This window comes from Rhamphochromis longiceps, linkage group LG9 (genome assembly GCF_057381845.1).
Source record: "Rhamphochromis longiceps isolate RC_006_pf linkage group LG9, R_longiceps_female_GT1.1, whole genome shotgun sequence".
NCBI classification, from domain to species: domain Eukaryota; kingdom Metazoa; phylum Chordata; class Actinopteri; order Cichliformes; family Cichlidae; genus Rhamphochromis; species Rhamphochromis longiceps.
In genome coordinates, this window is record NC_140565.1 from 21,673,038 (window position 1) to 21,688,738 (window position 15,701).

The 15,701-nt window shown below is 39.7% G+C and overlaps 1 protein-coding gene across 2 annotated transcripts in view; it reads left to right on the forward strand.

The window, feature by feature from the left end:
• plod2 (procollagen-lysine, 2-oxoglutarate 5-dioxygenase 2) overlaps positions 1–15,217 on the forward strand; it is a 36,182-nt gene extending 20,965 nt beyond the window's left edge. Inside the window, exons 6-20 of one of the 2 annotated variants that reach the window (XM_085418829.1) lie at positions 286–349; positions 629–726; positions 1,696–1,797; positions 3,813–3,938; positions 4,053–4,174; positions 5,684–5,788; positions 6,577–6,702; positions 7,227–7,368; positions 8,093–8,155; positions 9,302–9,415; positions 9,710–9,775; positions 9,998–10,102; positions 12,110–12,256; positions 13,868–13,993; positions 14,161–15,217. In XM_085418829.1, coding sequence (XP_085274955.1) covers positions 286–349; positions 629–726; positions 1,696–1,797; positions 3,813–3,938; positions 4,053–4,174; positions 5,684–5,788; positions 6,577–6,702; positions 7,227–7,368; positions 8,093–8,155; positions 9,302–9,415; positions 9,710–9,775; positions 9,998–10,102; positions 12,110–12,256; positions 13,868–13,993; positions 14,161–14,316 — 1,662 coding nt within the window. In that variant the 3' untranslated portion in view covers positions 14,317–15,217. The remainder of the gene's footprint in view (positions 1–285; positions 350–628; positions 727–1,695; positions 1,798–3,812; positions 3,939–4,052; positions 4,175–5,683; positions 5,789–6,576; positions 6,703–7,226; positions 7,369–8,092; positions 8,156–9,301; positions 9,416–9,709; positions 9,776–9,997; positions 10,103–12,109; positions 12,257–13,867; positions 13,994–14,160) is intronic. The other variant, XM_085418830.1, reaches the window with a different exon arrangement.
• The last annotated feature ends 484 nt before the right edge of the window (positions 15,218–15,701 follow it).

Sequence of the window (15,701 nt, forward strand, 5' to 3'; positions counted from 1 at the left end):
GGCTTGGTTCATGTCTCCATTGTGTTTTTTTAACCACGGGCACAGTGACTTGATCGTGCCTGCATCAACATCTGCCATGTCTCAATTAGTAATGTAATGGGAGCTCCACAGCTTGGCAACAGGTTCAAATTGGATGTGGTTATTGCAATAAGAGAAGACAGACCCAGAAGAGTAAACTGTGCACCACTGAATCCCAATGGCAGCATCTTAATTTAAAACACATGTCTGTGTTTTAAATTATGGATTGCTATGGATGGCTAAATGTAGGTCTTTGTCTTCTTACAGGAATCTCTCAATATGACTTTGGACCACAAGTGCCAGATTTTTCAAAACCTGAACGGGGCTGTTGGTGAGAATTTAAAGATATTTTATTTTCTAATTGAATAATCTCTGAATCTTTATAATTTAAACTCTGTCTTGGATGTCTAAGTGGCAAAAAAACAACAACCAAAAAAAACACTTAAACCAACATTTGATGTTGGTGCTGCCGCCAATCTGTGGATTACTTTCAGTGAACATGTAGGATTTGCAGTTTATAAGTTCTAAATCCTCGCAGCTCTTGCCCATGTAGTATGTCAGCTTTCAAAATATGGCCTAAAATGTCTTGTGTTCCCCTTTTTGTTGGCAGATGAAGTGCTTCTCAAGTTTGGAACGGACAGAGTGAGAGTTAGAAACACGGCGTACGACTCTCTGCCAGTAGTTGTCCATGGCAACGGAAACACCAAAGTGAGCAAGAAATTGCAGTCAAGGACACACCTAATGTAGCCTACTTAAGGGACAGAACAGATACTTTTAAGATAATTATCCTGACCTATGACACTAACCTTGAATGTAATTATCAAACTCTTTCCTGCCATTTGCAAATGAGTTTCTGTTGGCCTTTTAGACTTTTAGATTTTATCCAGCAACCATTCATCACTGCTGCTGATGTTCTGTTCGTTGTATAAATTTGACTCTACTTACTGGTAACGTGATACTTGCTAGTTACCTAGGCATAAAGGGCAGTGAATATAGCTACAATACTCTCATTTTGTTTTTGCCATCACTCAATTCTACATCATGGTGTAGAGCTGAGGAAACTAAAAAGCAGGATGCCCGCTATAATTCTGTTGATTTTTCTTCTGGTCTTTTCCTTCTCCTGTCTCATTTTTTGGCCAACTGTTTATGTTTGGTCTTCCCTGTTAAAGAACCAAACCCACCAAACTACTGAGTCATTCTTCCCAGAGGGCTCAACAGCTGAAAGAAAAGCTTTTAATGAGAGATCACAGTATGAGCTGACTAGCGAGTTGTCAGACCATTAGTTCATTTTATTTCCCAGTTATCTCGCCAAGTTGAGTTTTGTGACAGCTACATGATCATGGCGTTAACGTCTGCAATAACAGACTGGCAAACGGTAGCAACCGGTAAATTACACGTTCTCACACTAAATACAGAGCAGCAATGGTTGTGCTAACAATATGTTGAAAGTTATGAAGAATGATAACATTGTTGCCAAGCCTTGGCTTCTGTAGACGACACATCACTCTGTGGCCTTTAGTCTGACCTGCAAGTGAATGTGTCCAGTCATGACACAGTCGTACAATAAATCTTTACGTCCACAGTTGTATTCCAGGTTAGGATTTTCAAACATATCATAAGAATGTGACCTCAGCTGTCTCAAGTCTTTTATTTACTTTGAATGCTTTTTTCTTGCAGATGTACTTGAACTATCTGGCCAACTATGTTCCCAATGCATGGAACTATGAACACGGCTGTAGCCACTGTGATGATGACGTCGTAGACTTTTCTCAGTTAAAAGTAGGTGCACCAGACTGCTTTTTTCCATCTACTTGCCATCCTTTTTTAGTCTGCTTTGAAATAGCTGCTGTGGAAAGTTCTTCTTCATCCTCTCTTCTGGACTCCGGAAAGGATGACACATACAGCCCATTTCCCAACATCAACCACCCATGTATCACTGACTGTTTAGACAGTAGTTGAAGATCCCAGATTTTTTTCCGTATTTCAACAGATAAGCAATTCTGTTGGTACTCCACTGTCTTTCCAGCGATAATAGGTTATGTGCCCATTCCGCATTTCTGGACCATTTTAAAAGAGCATAAGTGCAAGGGGAACTACTTGGGCAAGAGGAAGCACTGCACATCTGCGGTGCAGGATATGGCTTTTGAGGTTTTCTGAAGGGCTCATTTAAAGGGGTGTCACTGTCGACCAGGCTGTCTTTTAGCATGCGCCGCACTGTGGGTTTTATCCACAATAGTAACTTACAGTGGTTGTACTGAAAATTTGTCACAGAGTTCAACCCAGGCTGGCAACGTATAGCCGGCAGGAATGGCAGGCAATAGGAAATGTCTATTGCTGTGTGGTTACGTCTGTCAAGAATGATGCCAAACTTTACTTCTGGGTCCTCTAGGCGAACACTGTAACCAACACAAGATCTCAGTTCATCTTTATTTATTTTTACCTTAAAAATAGTTTGAGGAAAATCTGTCTATTGTAGAGCAAAATGTGTTTTTACTGTTCACTAAAATTAATGTTTTCACATTACACAAATAAAATTGCTGTAATCCAACATGCTGCATGGATACACTTCAATAGTTTAACTGGAGCCGATTCAGTACAAACCAAGCTACATGAAAGGCATCACTGTGAAAGTTGCTATTGGTGACCTTCCACAGTGAATGAAGAAAACACTACTCCTTCTCAATAATAGGCACATTAGAAAGGACATTTCATTCCACTGTGCCCCTTTGTTTATGTGGGACAGAAACTGGTGGGAGCTCAGGTCATGTGGAAAGTTTGGTCATACTGTCCAGGCCTTTCCTGTGGGGTAAACCCAGTTTGGAGGAGGTACTTGTTGGTTTTTAGTGTACTTGTGTTTTGAGATTGAACTTAAGCCCTGCAATGACACTGAGAGTTACACCACGAAAGACCAAACAATCCCACCCAGGCCACTTCATTGCTTTTCTTTAACTGTTTCTACTGTTGGGTGTTGCTTTTCTCTGCTATAAGAAATGCTAAGGGTAACTTTTTGCTTTCGTTTTAATGTTTCTGTCTGCTCCTGCTTTTCTGTGCCAATTTAAGCTCACATTGCCTTGATGGATGAGCTCCCATTCTTGTGCCTAAAACACAGTCATTGCGGAACTTGCAAATTAGATGGTTCTTCTCGGATCTCTTTTCATCCTTGGCCCAGACCTTTGCCATGAACTGGTCAAGAGGATCAAGAGTCCAGACTGAGCTGTGTGGGCTGGAGCTGAGTGTCATGGGAAAGTCTTTGCTCTTCTCTTCTCTATTGCTTCATTTTTCCATTTTATCTTTATTTCCTCAACTTTCTGCGGAATCATTTTGTGCACGTGTTTGTACCGTGGTTTTGGTTACCCACTTCATTAGATTACAACATATCAGCTGGTCAGGATGGAAGATGTTCAGGAAATTAATGCGAAGGGTTTTGCAATGTGTTAACAACATATTTAAAATGTTAAAGCCAGCACCAAATTCTGCAAAGACAATAGTCAAGGCACAATTCTAAAGTCAAATCAAGAAAATAGAGTTAATGCAGTGACAGATGTATTGGCTTCATGGTTTGCTTATGTGAGAAATGAAATGTCAAAATCATCCATGATTTATTTTAAACAAGTCTTCCACTGCCAGGGACACTTTTATGAAATCTAAACAATATGGATGTATTGGCTTCATGGTTTGCTTATGTGAGAAATGAAATGTCAAAATCATCCATGATTTATTTTAAACAAGTCTTCCACTGCCAGGGACACTTTTATGAAATCTAAACAATATGTCTTTCTTTCGAATCTAAACAGGAGTATCCAAATGTGCTGGTTGGAGTATTCATTGAGCAGCCAACTCCATTTCTTCCTGAATTCTTTCAGCGACTGCTGACCCTGGATTACCCAAAGGATAAACTCAAACTCTTTGTCCACAACAATGTGAGTACATGCAGCTGCATGTGCAGTTTTTTTTTTCCTTCCTAGATCTCTACATGGCTCCTTACACAGTATGTGGTGTCTCTGTTAATCCATTAATATTGGCTCCCTGCTCAGGAGGTTTACCACGAGAAGCACATCCAGAGGTTCTGGGAAGAGAACAAGAATGTGTTCAACAGTTTCAAAGTTGTGGGACCAGAAGAAAATTTGAGCCAAGGAGAGGCCAGGAATATGGCAATGTATGTATAACTATTATAAATGTATCATTTCTCAGAATCTGAAGTTTCTTAGAATTTTTGAATGATTATAAAGGATATGGTGTTTTCTGACTTTGATTAACCATGCAATACTTTCAAAACCTCTAAACGAGTTTTCATGGTTTCTGTTTGGGAAAACGGTCATCTTTGTTGCTAGAAGCATGAATAATTCAGTGCATTCAAGGTCTGTATTAAGAATAACCAGAGAGACAAATACACCTTTGGTGCTGCTTTGTAGTCTTTCTGTATTGATTACTCATAAAACGTGGTCTTAGGTTCAGCTAAATCACAGATTTACAGATAAACATAATATGACTAAACTAATAACAGGCAAACAGTTGTAGTTTTTGCTTCTGAATATCATTCACAGTCAAACCTGGGAAAAGGTGCTAAGGAAACTGGAAATGTGGGCTGTGAGCTTCCCCTCTCTATCAATATAATTGCTTTTAGATAAAAGATGGTAGTAGGGGTCCACTCCTATTACAGAAAATAAAGTCGAGTTATTTAAGTCTTAGTAAGCTCTTTCTTAATGGGTTCATGCTCTAAAGTCTAAAGTTATATATAACATAATGTTTATTTTGTAAATTATCGTTCTAAAGGATGTCAAGGCAGGGTATGTTTTATTGTAACTGTCAACCCTCTTCAGCATCCCAGTCAGGCTAAGGCCAGCAACTTGGTAATTCAAAAATATGAATTTTCTTAATTTTCAGCCATTCTAATGTTTTTGATTTTTTAAATTTTATTTTTAATTATTTCCTTCCTCTATCTGTGAAGCCTTAGACCCTATTTTTGAAAAGCAGCCCCAAACATAATGCTCCCTCTGCCATACTTTATATTTGGGCATGCTTGATTTTTAGCATGCAATTCCATTTTCCTTCTGACATTATGGATTTCTACAACTAAGTCTGAACTCTTCACATCTATCTACAATTCATCATAAAGGAATTGTTGTAGAAGGAAAACAATTATTTAAGGAGGACCAATCCAAAATGTCTTCTCATAGTTTAGCAGGTGTCATAAGCATCTACAAACCTCTGATGGAGACTGAGACTGTCCTCAAGAAGGTTGTAAATGTTGCTAAATTAAATTCATTGACTTATTTTTTTTCCAGGCTGCATTGTGACTGATTTAAAATCCTCGGCAATGTGTAAGGATTCACAAACTCACACACTCAGGTGTAAACTGCAGCTTTATTTGGACCAAAACGTTTAGGCACAGCATGCCGGGAAGCATTGGTCAGCACAGCCCTGTAATGAAGAAGTCTTAGGTTTATTAGGAGTCTCTAATTTTCTGAAATCTCCTTATCCACTGGAGGTTTAAAGATAGCAAGAGTCAGACTCCACCATTGAAAATTACACCTTATACTTTGACGCTGATAAATCTAAAGCCGTGACAGTGATTAATTCCAAGCCTTTTATTGACCGTAATCAGCTCTGGGTTGGAAAACAAAAAATCATTTTCTCCGCCATGTCTGTGTTTTAATTTCATTAGGGATCTTTGCCGTCAGGATGCCACATGCGACTACTACTTCAGCATAGATTCTGATGTCATGCTGACCAACAGACAGACACTGAAGCTCCTCATTGAGCAAAACAGGTAATCACACAGTAACTGGAATAGAAGCCACAACTGAGCCTGTTTGGACCTTCTTGGTAGCTGTTGTGATCATTGAACCATTTAGTTTATCCCGCAAGTGGCAAAACCACAGGAACATTACAGCTGAGTGAATTAAAGTTTTAAAATAGGCTGCGTTGGCTTCCTGTTTTTCTCTGGCCACATGGATACAGCAAAAGAGTCTATTGAACTAACTCAGAAATGCCACTTTGCATTATACAAAAAACAAACATTCAACCTCTTTTTGCCCTTCTGCAGCTCACGATCTTAAAGAAACCTTCCCATAAACTAGATGTCACTGTGGCCGTGGCATGGTATTGTGACTGGCGTTTACGGATATTTAAAGACAGCATGGGAATTCTCAGCTGGCACAGAGGTTGTGGGAGCAAAAGTCCAATTTATCTCAACCAAGAAAGTTTACCATTAGCATACTGCAGTATATATACGAACCCACACTGTGATTTATGGTGGTGTTATTTTGCAAACTTTTTCCCAGTTTATTTAACAGAAAGAAAGTACACTTCTTTGAATTGAGTCCAGCATGATGTACTGGTGTGGTTCGAATCGTGGTTTTCTGTGATCTGTTTCTGACTTTGCAGTGTAATATAAAGTATACTATCCAGCTAGAGGTTGAGACTTTAGATAGAGGCCTTACCCCAGTGGCAAGTGGTCTGGTGCAATAGGTGGCTGCCTGCTTGGGAGATTTCACTGAGTTTTAACTGCCCTGACAGAGTTACCATCTCTTCACTCCGTCTCTCACTTTCCAACAGAAAAATAATTGGCCCCCTTGTCACTCGTCACGGCAAGCTGTGGTCCAACTTCTGGGGAGCCTTGAGTCTGGATGGGTATTACGCCCGATCTGAAGATTATGTTGACATTGTGCAGAGGAAACGCGTGTAAGTCACAAGAGCAATAAGGGTAAACAAAGTTATGGCTTTGCATTTCATGGTTCACAAAGCAAATGTGGGTACTGGATCTCTGAGCATGTCCGTAACTATGAATAAATCTTGCACAGTTGTGCTGGAACTATTTTCCTTCATGTTTAGCCACAAAAAATAAGACCTGCTAACTTAGAAGGCCTATGTGAAGAGTCAGAAAAGTGATTTGATGAGAAAAACACTAAGTTAAACTTTTATTTCTGACTGACTTTGCTTAAAAGTAAGTTAGTAAGTTAGATTTGCTCTAAGATTGCACGGAAACACTTATTCACCCACAACAGTTGGAACTCAGATTGACAGCATGCAGAAAATAAATGGTTGTTATGTAAGTTTCAAAAGATTCTAAATGAATATGCTGAGCTTTTTTTTCTTTTCTACCACACAGTTCACTACTGCACACTGTAAGAATACATTCTTACATACATACATACTGGATTAATACAAAATAAGCACTTCCTGTCTTTATGTCTTGTTGTTTCTAGGGGTGTGTGGAACATTCCTTACATGGCACATGTATACCTGGTCAAGGGCAGTGCCTTAAGGAATGAATTGAAAGAAAGGAACTACTTTGTTCTGGAAAAACTGGACCCAGATATGGCTTTATGTAGAAATGCCAGAGACATGGTAAGAAGGAACAACCGCCATCTTTAAGGATTCCTCTATTAGCACTACTGTCCGTAAAATATTAAGATTAATTTAGCAACAAGAATGTATAAGGTCATACTAACTTTAGGTATATTTATAATAGTTAGTTTGGTTAAGCAATGAATTTGCTACTAACAAAAGTCAACAGCTCAACGGAAACCAAAGACTGGCAAGTATCAGTGTTTGTATGTATGAGTATGTATGAGTGTCTTCGTCAGCAAGTCATGACCGTCCTGTGTTTACAGTGTCTCTTTGGTCGTGCGAGGTTCTCTGCTACACTTGTATCCCATCATCCTTTACCTTCTTTTAACCTTACGTCTTGAGCGCAGTCAGTACAACCGATGCCTGGCTGGCTACCAGACAGAAAGGGTCTTGTCTCTTGTGGGTTTTTTTTCCTTTTCACTTGTGAACTTGTTACCTAGTCTTGCTTTGCGTCACTTGGACTTGGCAGCTGCGGTGTCTGATTCAAACACAGTGTATGTTGTCTGGTTTGCTTGGCCTGCTCCCCCAGCATGCATTGCTCCCATGTTAACCTACAAAAACATCAGCTTCAGAGGGAATCTTGCTTCTTTTTCATGCAGGCGTGTTTCCTCTCCTCCTGAATTCCTATGTGTGTGACATATGTACTTCCTCTGTCACCCTGTTTTTTATTTTGAATTCACTAATGTCACCTTATTTACATGATGCTTCTCCTTTATTTTAGACCAGTCACAGAGAAAAAGACTCCCCTTCTCCGGAATCATTCCATATGCTCAGGCCCCCAAAGGTTTCCATTTGTTTTGACTACTCTGCTTTCTGAAACATCCATTTCCAATGGGTTAGCACGCAGAAACCAATCTAAGCCATGTAGCATGCATAGTTTTAGGTACAGAAATAAATTTTCCCTTATACTGAATTTAGTATTGGAGGTTTTGTTTTTTGAAAATGCGCAGTTACAAATTCTTAATAAATTCGTACTGAGTTGCCTACTTGTTGCATAAGAAATTAAGATGACCGGCAACTTTTCGAAAATTGATGTTGACTTTTTGCTTGTGATAACTTTAGGTCTAAAAGTAAAATGATCTCAGTCAGACAGAGAAAGACTCATAATCTTTTATGTTTTTATGATTGCTTCTAAGAGGAGATCACGGAGGAGACAAAAAAGTTCACACAGTGCGCAGTTCCCCTGTCCTGATGCTTTACCCTAAACAACCAAACCCTACATCACACACACGTTACCAGCTGCTCTTTCTAAACACACTGACTAATCTCAGACTAGGCTCAAACTATTTTTTCCCGCAGTCATGCTAAACATCTGGTGCAAATCACAGTTTTTCACAGAATGCATTTGTACATTAGCAATTTGGAATCTTGTGCAAAGAGATTGCAAAACTATCCTTAATTTTTCATTCATCTTCATCAAGCACAAAGCCTAGTCTGATAGTAAGTCCAAACCACTCCTACACATCTCCCTCCCCATGCTTCACTTTAGAGGGAATATAATTCCTGGATTTGCTTTGTCCCGACCTCCCTAGCACCCCTCTGTTCCTGTTCTCCCACTCCTCTCCTGCCCCATGTTATCCAGTTCCCAACCCTCTAGGACCCTCCCCCAACACCCATAAATAATCTAATATTATTTATATGACATCTGTGTCTGTTTGAACATAGAGTTCAGTAATGATTTCAGTGTGTTTAAGCACACTTAAATCCAACTATATTCTCAGTTTTGTGCAAATGAAGCTTTTAGTAGTTTGCCACAAGTATCAGTTTGTCAGTTTCATTGCCAGTGATAACTACTCATGAGTATTCATGTGTTCTAATACTGCATGCATGATGATTATGTAGAGAAGTAAATCTTGCTTGTGGAACATCAGAAATCTTTTGCTTCTCGAACTTTTATGAAACTTACTCAACTTTCTCCTGCTTGCTGCAGGGAGTCTTCATGTACATAACCAACCGTCACGAATTTGGGAGGCTCATTTCCACAGCCAATTATAACATTTCTCATTACAACAATGACTTGTGGCAGATATTTGAAAACCCTGTGGTAAGTCATTATGATCTCTCATTATCCTTCAACCACAAAAAAGCTTTTTTTTCTGAATAGCTGAGATAAACAACAGCCACCTGTAAAGGTTATTAACAATAATGGAACGATTACAAATGTGAGACAATTTTGGAATAATGACTTTGGTGTGATAAGGCTCCTGGCTGATGATTTACTACTGTATTTGACAAGCTGGGATCTGCCCTGTGGGAGATGAGATTAGCTCTGTGAGGTATGCAGGTCAGAAAACAGTTCAAAAAATGGGCACTAATTTGAAGTACTTTCTGCTTGCAGGACTGGAAAGAGAAATATATCCACTCAAACTACACTCGAATTTTCACTGACAACTACTTGGAGCAGGTTTGTATATATACATGTGTATCTGTATGTCTTCAACATACTGATACAGACCGAGGGGGGAAATGGGATGACATAATGTCGCAGCAAAAAAAATCCCAACATCTGGTTTTACCATATCTGGGTATTACATTACAGTTACTAGAGCTCAACATGAAGGTGTTATTCAAGTCTATTCTCAGTGGCCTCTTTTTGTGTGTCAATATGTGTGTGCGTGTTTTATAGCCATGTCCAGATGTGTTCTGGTTCGCAGTCTTTTCAGAGAAGGCTTGTGATGAACTAGTCGAGGAGATGGAGCATTACGGTTCATGGTCTGGAGGCAAACACCAGGTGTGTATTGTTAGCTCAGTTTCACTGAACATAAAGTGCTAAGTGTAATCGTCACACTACAGGCACAGTGCTCTTCTTATTCTTTCTGTGTTTTATGTTTACACATTTTAATAAGGTGACAAGCATAATAAAATATCAGTGGTACTGGATTCAGTTTAGAAGTATGAGCCAAAAAGCAAAGGTTATTTATTAGAGAGGCCAGGCACTGAGATGCAACCACTGACCTCTTCACCACAGGGACAAAAAATACATTAAATGTATCCAAAAGTATAGAACGTAAAAATTCAGCACTATGATAAGAAAGAAGATGGCAAAGATTAAGGCTACGTTCACACTGCAGGCGAAAGCGCATCAAATCTGACTTTTTTTGACCCTATGCGACCCATATCCGATCATGGTATGACAGTGTGAACAGCACAAATCCGATATTTTCAAATCCAACCTGGGTCACTTTCGAATGTGGTACTGAATCCGATACATATCTGATGTTTTAGAAAGCGACTGCTGTTTGAACGGTCATGTCGCATTAAATCCGTCTTTTACGTCACTGACACAAGACAGACGCCAATTATCAGCCCCCGAGAAGTCATCATGAACGCTTCCTGGCCATCCAGTGTAGATGTTAGTGAAACTGTTGGGAAGACAACGTTGGAGAAACGTGAAAATTTTATTTGTACTGTATAATCTGTAGATTCTGACAGAAATCTGCAACTATCCTTTGAAGCACCGCTCCTCTTTAAAACAGCAATAAGGATAATTATTAGGCCAAATGTAAATAACAAAATAACTTTATAACTTAAAGCAAAATTGGGAAACGTAAAGTCTGAAGTCTTTATATTAAGGGCCATCAGTCAAACAATATTGTTTGGTCTGCATCTAAACACAGCTTGTTGTGTGTGACGTCTTCTTTCGCGCATGCAGGTCGCTTTGAGTGTTCACACTAGAGTGCGTTTGCTGTCACATTTTATTTGTAGTGTGAACAAGCAGGCAAAAAAAATCAGATTTGATCAAAAAATCGGAATTGAGCATTAAGACCTGCAGTGTGAACGTAGCCTAAGTTAATTTAGTTAGCATAACAGATGTGCTGGGAAAACTGAAATGTACTTATAGTTTGATATGTCTGCTTTATCTTGCTTAACATCTTAAAGTTTTTTAGGGCTAAATACAACCAGTGTACTTTAAATTCATCAACTGATGGTTTCATTTATGTTATATAATGACAAATACCCATTGTGTGTTGCCAGAAACAAGAAGACACTCTTCCCATCATTAATAATGATTAAAAAGCCTGCTAGTGAAGCTGGTTATGGCTGGTTATGTGCAGCACCAGCTTTAGCTCACAACAATAGTGTGAGGGCATGCTACCATTTGCTAACACCACTAGCATGACTAAAAGGTTTATTGATTTTTTTTAAATTATACAGTAGAAATTTAGATTTTTGAAATTACCCCAAAAGTTTACATAAATTAACTGAGTTAACTATTGCTGATACTTCTAAGCACTCTTTCACTGTTTGTGGGTTAAATGGCATCCAGATGTAACAAGTATCAAACAGACTATTCTTGGTTAGCTTGCTAGCTTTTAAATGTCAAAGTTATGTTTTGGTATGACACAGAAAGTTACACACATGCAACTATGATTAATGCATATAGTGAAAAATGATTTTAGTGCTGTCATCACAAGGTTGGCCATTTGAATACAACCAAAAAAACCCAGCTGTGTTTTAGTTTAATGGTGTCTAATTCCCAGTGGCTCAAAGTTGGCCAGGGAGATTAATATATTACAAATACTTTGACTCTGTTTGAGAGACGACTGAGCTGGATGGGTCATTAAGTCTCATACAGGCAGACAACAGAACGGCCTGTGGTTTAAAAAAAAATAACACATGCACATCATCACAATCACCATCACTTTGAAAACTGTGGACACACACTTTGAGGATAGTAGGTCATTTGTTCCATCGTTAGTCACACTGCATCGGGCTCTGTTTCTCTCCTTTTTCTCAGGACAAGCGGATTGCTGGAGGCTATGAGACTGTGCCGACAGATGACATTCACATGAAGCAAATTGGGTTTGAGAAAGAGTGGCTGCATTTCATCCGAGAGTTCATATCACCTGTCACGTTAAAAGTTTTCTCTGGCTATTACACAAAGGTTTGTGTGAATCTGACCTTTTTCTAGTAAAAGCTGAGTTATAACAGCAGAAAAGTTTAATCATATAATGAGCTGCTGACCTGCTATTCATGTTTATGTTTGTGATTCTGATGTGAATCTTAACAACTGATGACAAATTTTCCAATGGATGACAAATTGGTAGAATTTCCCATCACCACTCGTTAATATTGTGGTAATAATGGTAATAATGGGGTAGTAAGGTGGAAAGAAAAAGGTGCCAATATGGAAAATTTAAGTTATTACCCCTTAGTAATCCAACTAATCTCTTGTGTCAACAGTGTTTATAATAATTTAATGTGACACTGAAATTTAAGTCATTTGGTAATAAGTACCCAGAAACTAGGGAAAACTATGATACCGTTTTAGGGCCGCTGAAGATCAGAAAGACAATAAGGTGCATTTATTTATGAGGGGAAAAAAAGGCAAAGCTTCAAGATTAAAGTGGCAAATTTCTGAGACGATTCCCCTTCCCTCATTTTTTTCACCAATCTTCAGTGGCCCTAAAAACTGTAGTAGGAAACATACATATGCCTTTGTATGTATGTCTAGTAGGAATACTATAATATTATACTGGAAACACTATCAGAACTTGCTAGCAATAAAATTGACATCCATCCATCCATCCATCCATCTTCATCCGCTTTGTCCGGGGCCGGGTCGCGGGGGCAGCAGCCTAAGCAAAGAGGCCCAGACCTCCCTCTCCCCAGCCACCTCCTCCAGCTTGTCCGGGGGAATACCAAGGCGTTCCCAGGCCAGCCGAGAGATATAATCTCTCCAGCGTGTCCTGGGTCTGCCCCGGGGCCTCCTCCCGGTGGGACATGCCTGGAACACCTCACCCAGGAGGCGCCCAGGGGGCATCCTTGTCAGATGCCCGAACCACCTCAGCTGGCTCCTTTCGATGTGGAGCAGCAGCTGCTCTACTCTGAGCCCATCCCGGATGGCCGAACTTCTCACCCTATCTCTAAGGGAGAGGCCAGCCACCCTTCGGAGGAAGCTCATTTCTGCCGCTTGTATCCGCGATCTCGTTCTTTCGGTCACTACCCACAGCTCGTGGCCATAGGTGAGGGTAGGGACGTAGATCGACCGGTAAATTGAGAGCTTCGCTTTTACACTCAGCTCCCTCTTCACCACCACGGACGGACCGGTGCAGCGTCCGCATTACTGCAGCTGCAGCCCCAATCCGTCTGTCGATCTCCGGCTCCCTTCTCCCATCACTCGCGAACAAGACCCCGAGATACTTGAACTCCTCCACTTGGGGCAGGAACTCATCCCCGACCCGGAGTGGGCACTCCACCCTTTTCCGGCTGAGAACCATGGCCTCAGATTTGGAGGTGCTGATCCTCGTTCCCGCTGCTTCACACTCGGCTGCGAACCGTTCCAGTGCGAGCTGGAGGCGACATCCATGTATTTTAAAAAAATTTTATACAGATTTTAAAGTGATAGTAACCTTATAATAATAAAGTAATACTGGTGGACAGGTTCACTTATTAGAATAGTATTACCATATTGTAAACACATTGTAAGCATAATTCTTTATTTGAAGGTAACATCAGTACTGTCAGCCAATGCATTTCTATCCTTTTGTCACAGGGTTATGCTTTGATGAACTTTGTTGTAAAATACACTCCTGAGAGACAAGCCTACCTGAGGCCCCACCATGACTCCTCTACCTTCACCATTAACATTGCTCTCAATAACAAAGGCATAGACTTTCAGGTAAGGACTTGTATTATGGGGCATAAGTCACACTAATATTATAGCTGTTATATATATTTTTTAAATGTAGATTTTATTTTAAGCTTTCCAATTAGATAATCTGTCTGATGAGTATTGTTAACCCAGTGATTTATTTCACAATTATAAATCCAATTTACTTTTTTTAGGGAGGGGGTTGCCGTTTCCATCGGTATAACTGTAGCATAGAATCACCGAGGAAAGGCTGGAGCTTCATGCACCCGGGACGACTGACTCACCTGCATGAAGGCCTACCCACAACCGGCGGCACCCGCTATATTGCAGTGTCCTTTATTGATCCTTGAACTACCTGACGGCCTTATGATGTCAAGTCTTTCAACCACGCTTCGCTTTTTTTCATCCAATTTTTTTTTTTGTTTGGTTGTATGATTTGAAGTTTTGTGCACAAGCTGTTCTTCTGATGCGATTCTTTTTTTAAAGCAGATGCTTTAAAATCTTGAAAAAGTTGCATTCAAATAACCTCTGTCAGACAGAGAATAGAGAGGCCAGGGAAGTAACAAAGGCAATTAACAGTTTTGATACACAAATTGAAACAAAAACCAAGCTAGCAGGGTAAGGATTTCTGTCACATTACTGCTTCATTTTTTGATTCAAAACAAAAATCTTTCAGGAAATCGTCTATGCTGTAGATTGTCATGATTTTCATTGCTCTGTCATGGTAACCATCATTCATCCACCCTGGTTGATTTGCTAGCAATTAGCTCTACTGTGTGAGGTTGTGCAGATGACCATTGTGTATAAAATTGTGTTTCAGGTAAAATGTGACTGAACTTGCGTATTGCTTCAAAAGTTACTACTGGTGCTAATAATCATGTTTCTGCAGTGTAAGTTACATTGTTTTCTACCCTGAGTCAGTCAAGGTTTTATTTGTGATTTTTTAATTACATTTCCATTTGGTTTGTGCCCCATTAAAAGAACTTGTGCACTGTAATTTTGCACAGCAAAGAGAGCAGAATTCATTAAGAATTCAAGCTAAATGAAGATCGATGTGTCATTTTTACTTGAAAGGTTTTCCTTCTTTCTGTACTGAATATTGGCAACACTGATTTGCTTTACTGAAAATATTTCTGCAAAATGTTCTTCCTTTTTTCTGACAGATATGAGTGACTTTATTTTGAAACTCAGCAAACTATTTTTTAACTTATTGTCTAATTCAATTAAAAAAAAACCCTGAATACTGAAAAATTAATGTTTTCACATTTACTCTAATTTTGCATTTAATATACTAAAGTATGCTGCGGTATAGTCAACACATTGCCTCATGAGTCTCACGAGACCCTGAAAGGAGACACAAACCCAGCTTCAGGAGGTCATAAGTGTGGGTAAATGTGATGGTTGCATCTGGCATACCATGTGAATCCATCCACTTTGATGACCTCGTAGGAAATAATGGAGCAGCTGAAAGCACATTCTTTCATTTAAAGCACTCGCTGTCCAGAGAGAAAACCAAAAAGTCTCCTCGTAGATTGTAGAAAGTCTGGATGTAGTTACCACTGCATACAAGCTTTCATTGTCTTATCGCTTTATCAGTTCAAGTCTGGACGCATCACATGTTAAACCCATCATGGTTGGTTTGGACTGAAGTACTCCTCTGCACAGGGAGTAGCCCCGAAGTGTTTGGGCGCGGTGTGATGATGTATATCAGTGCAAATGTGGTTCAGTTTACCTT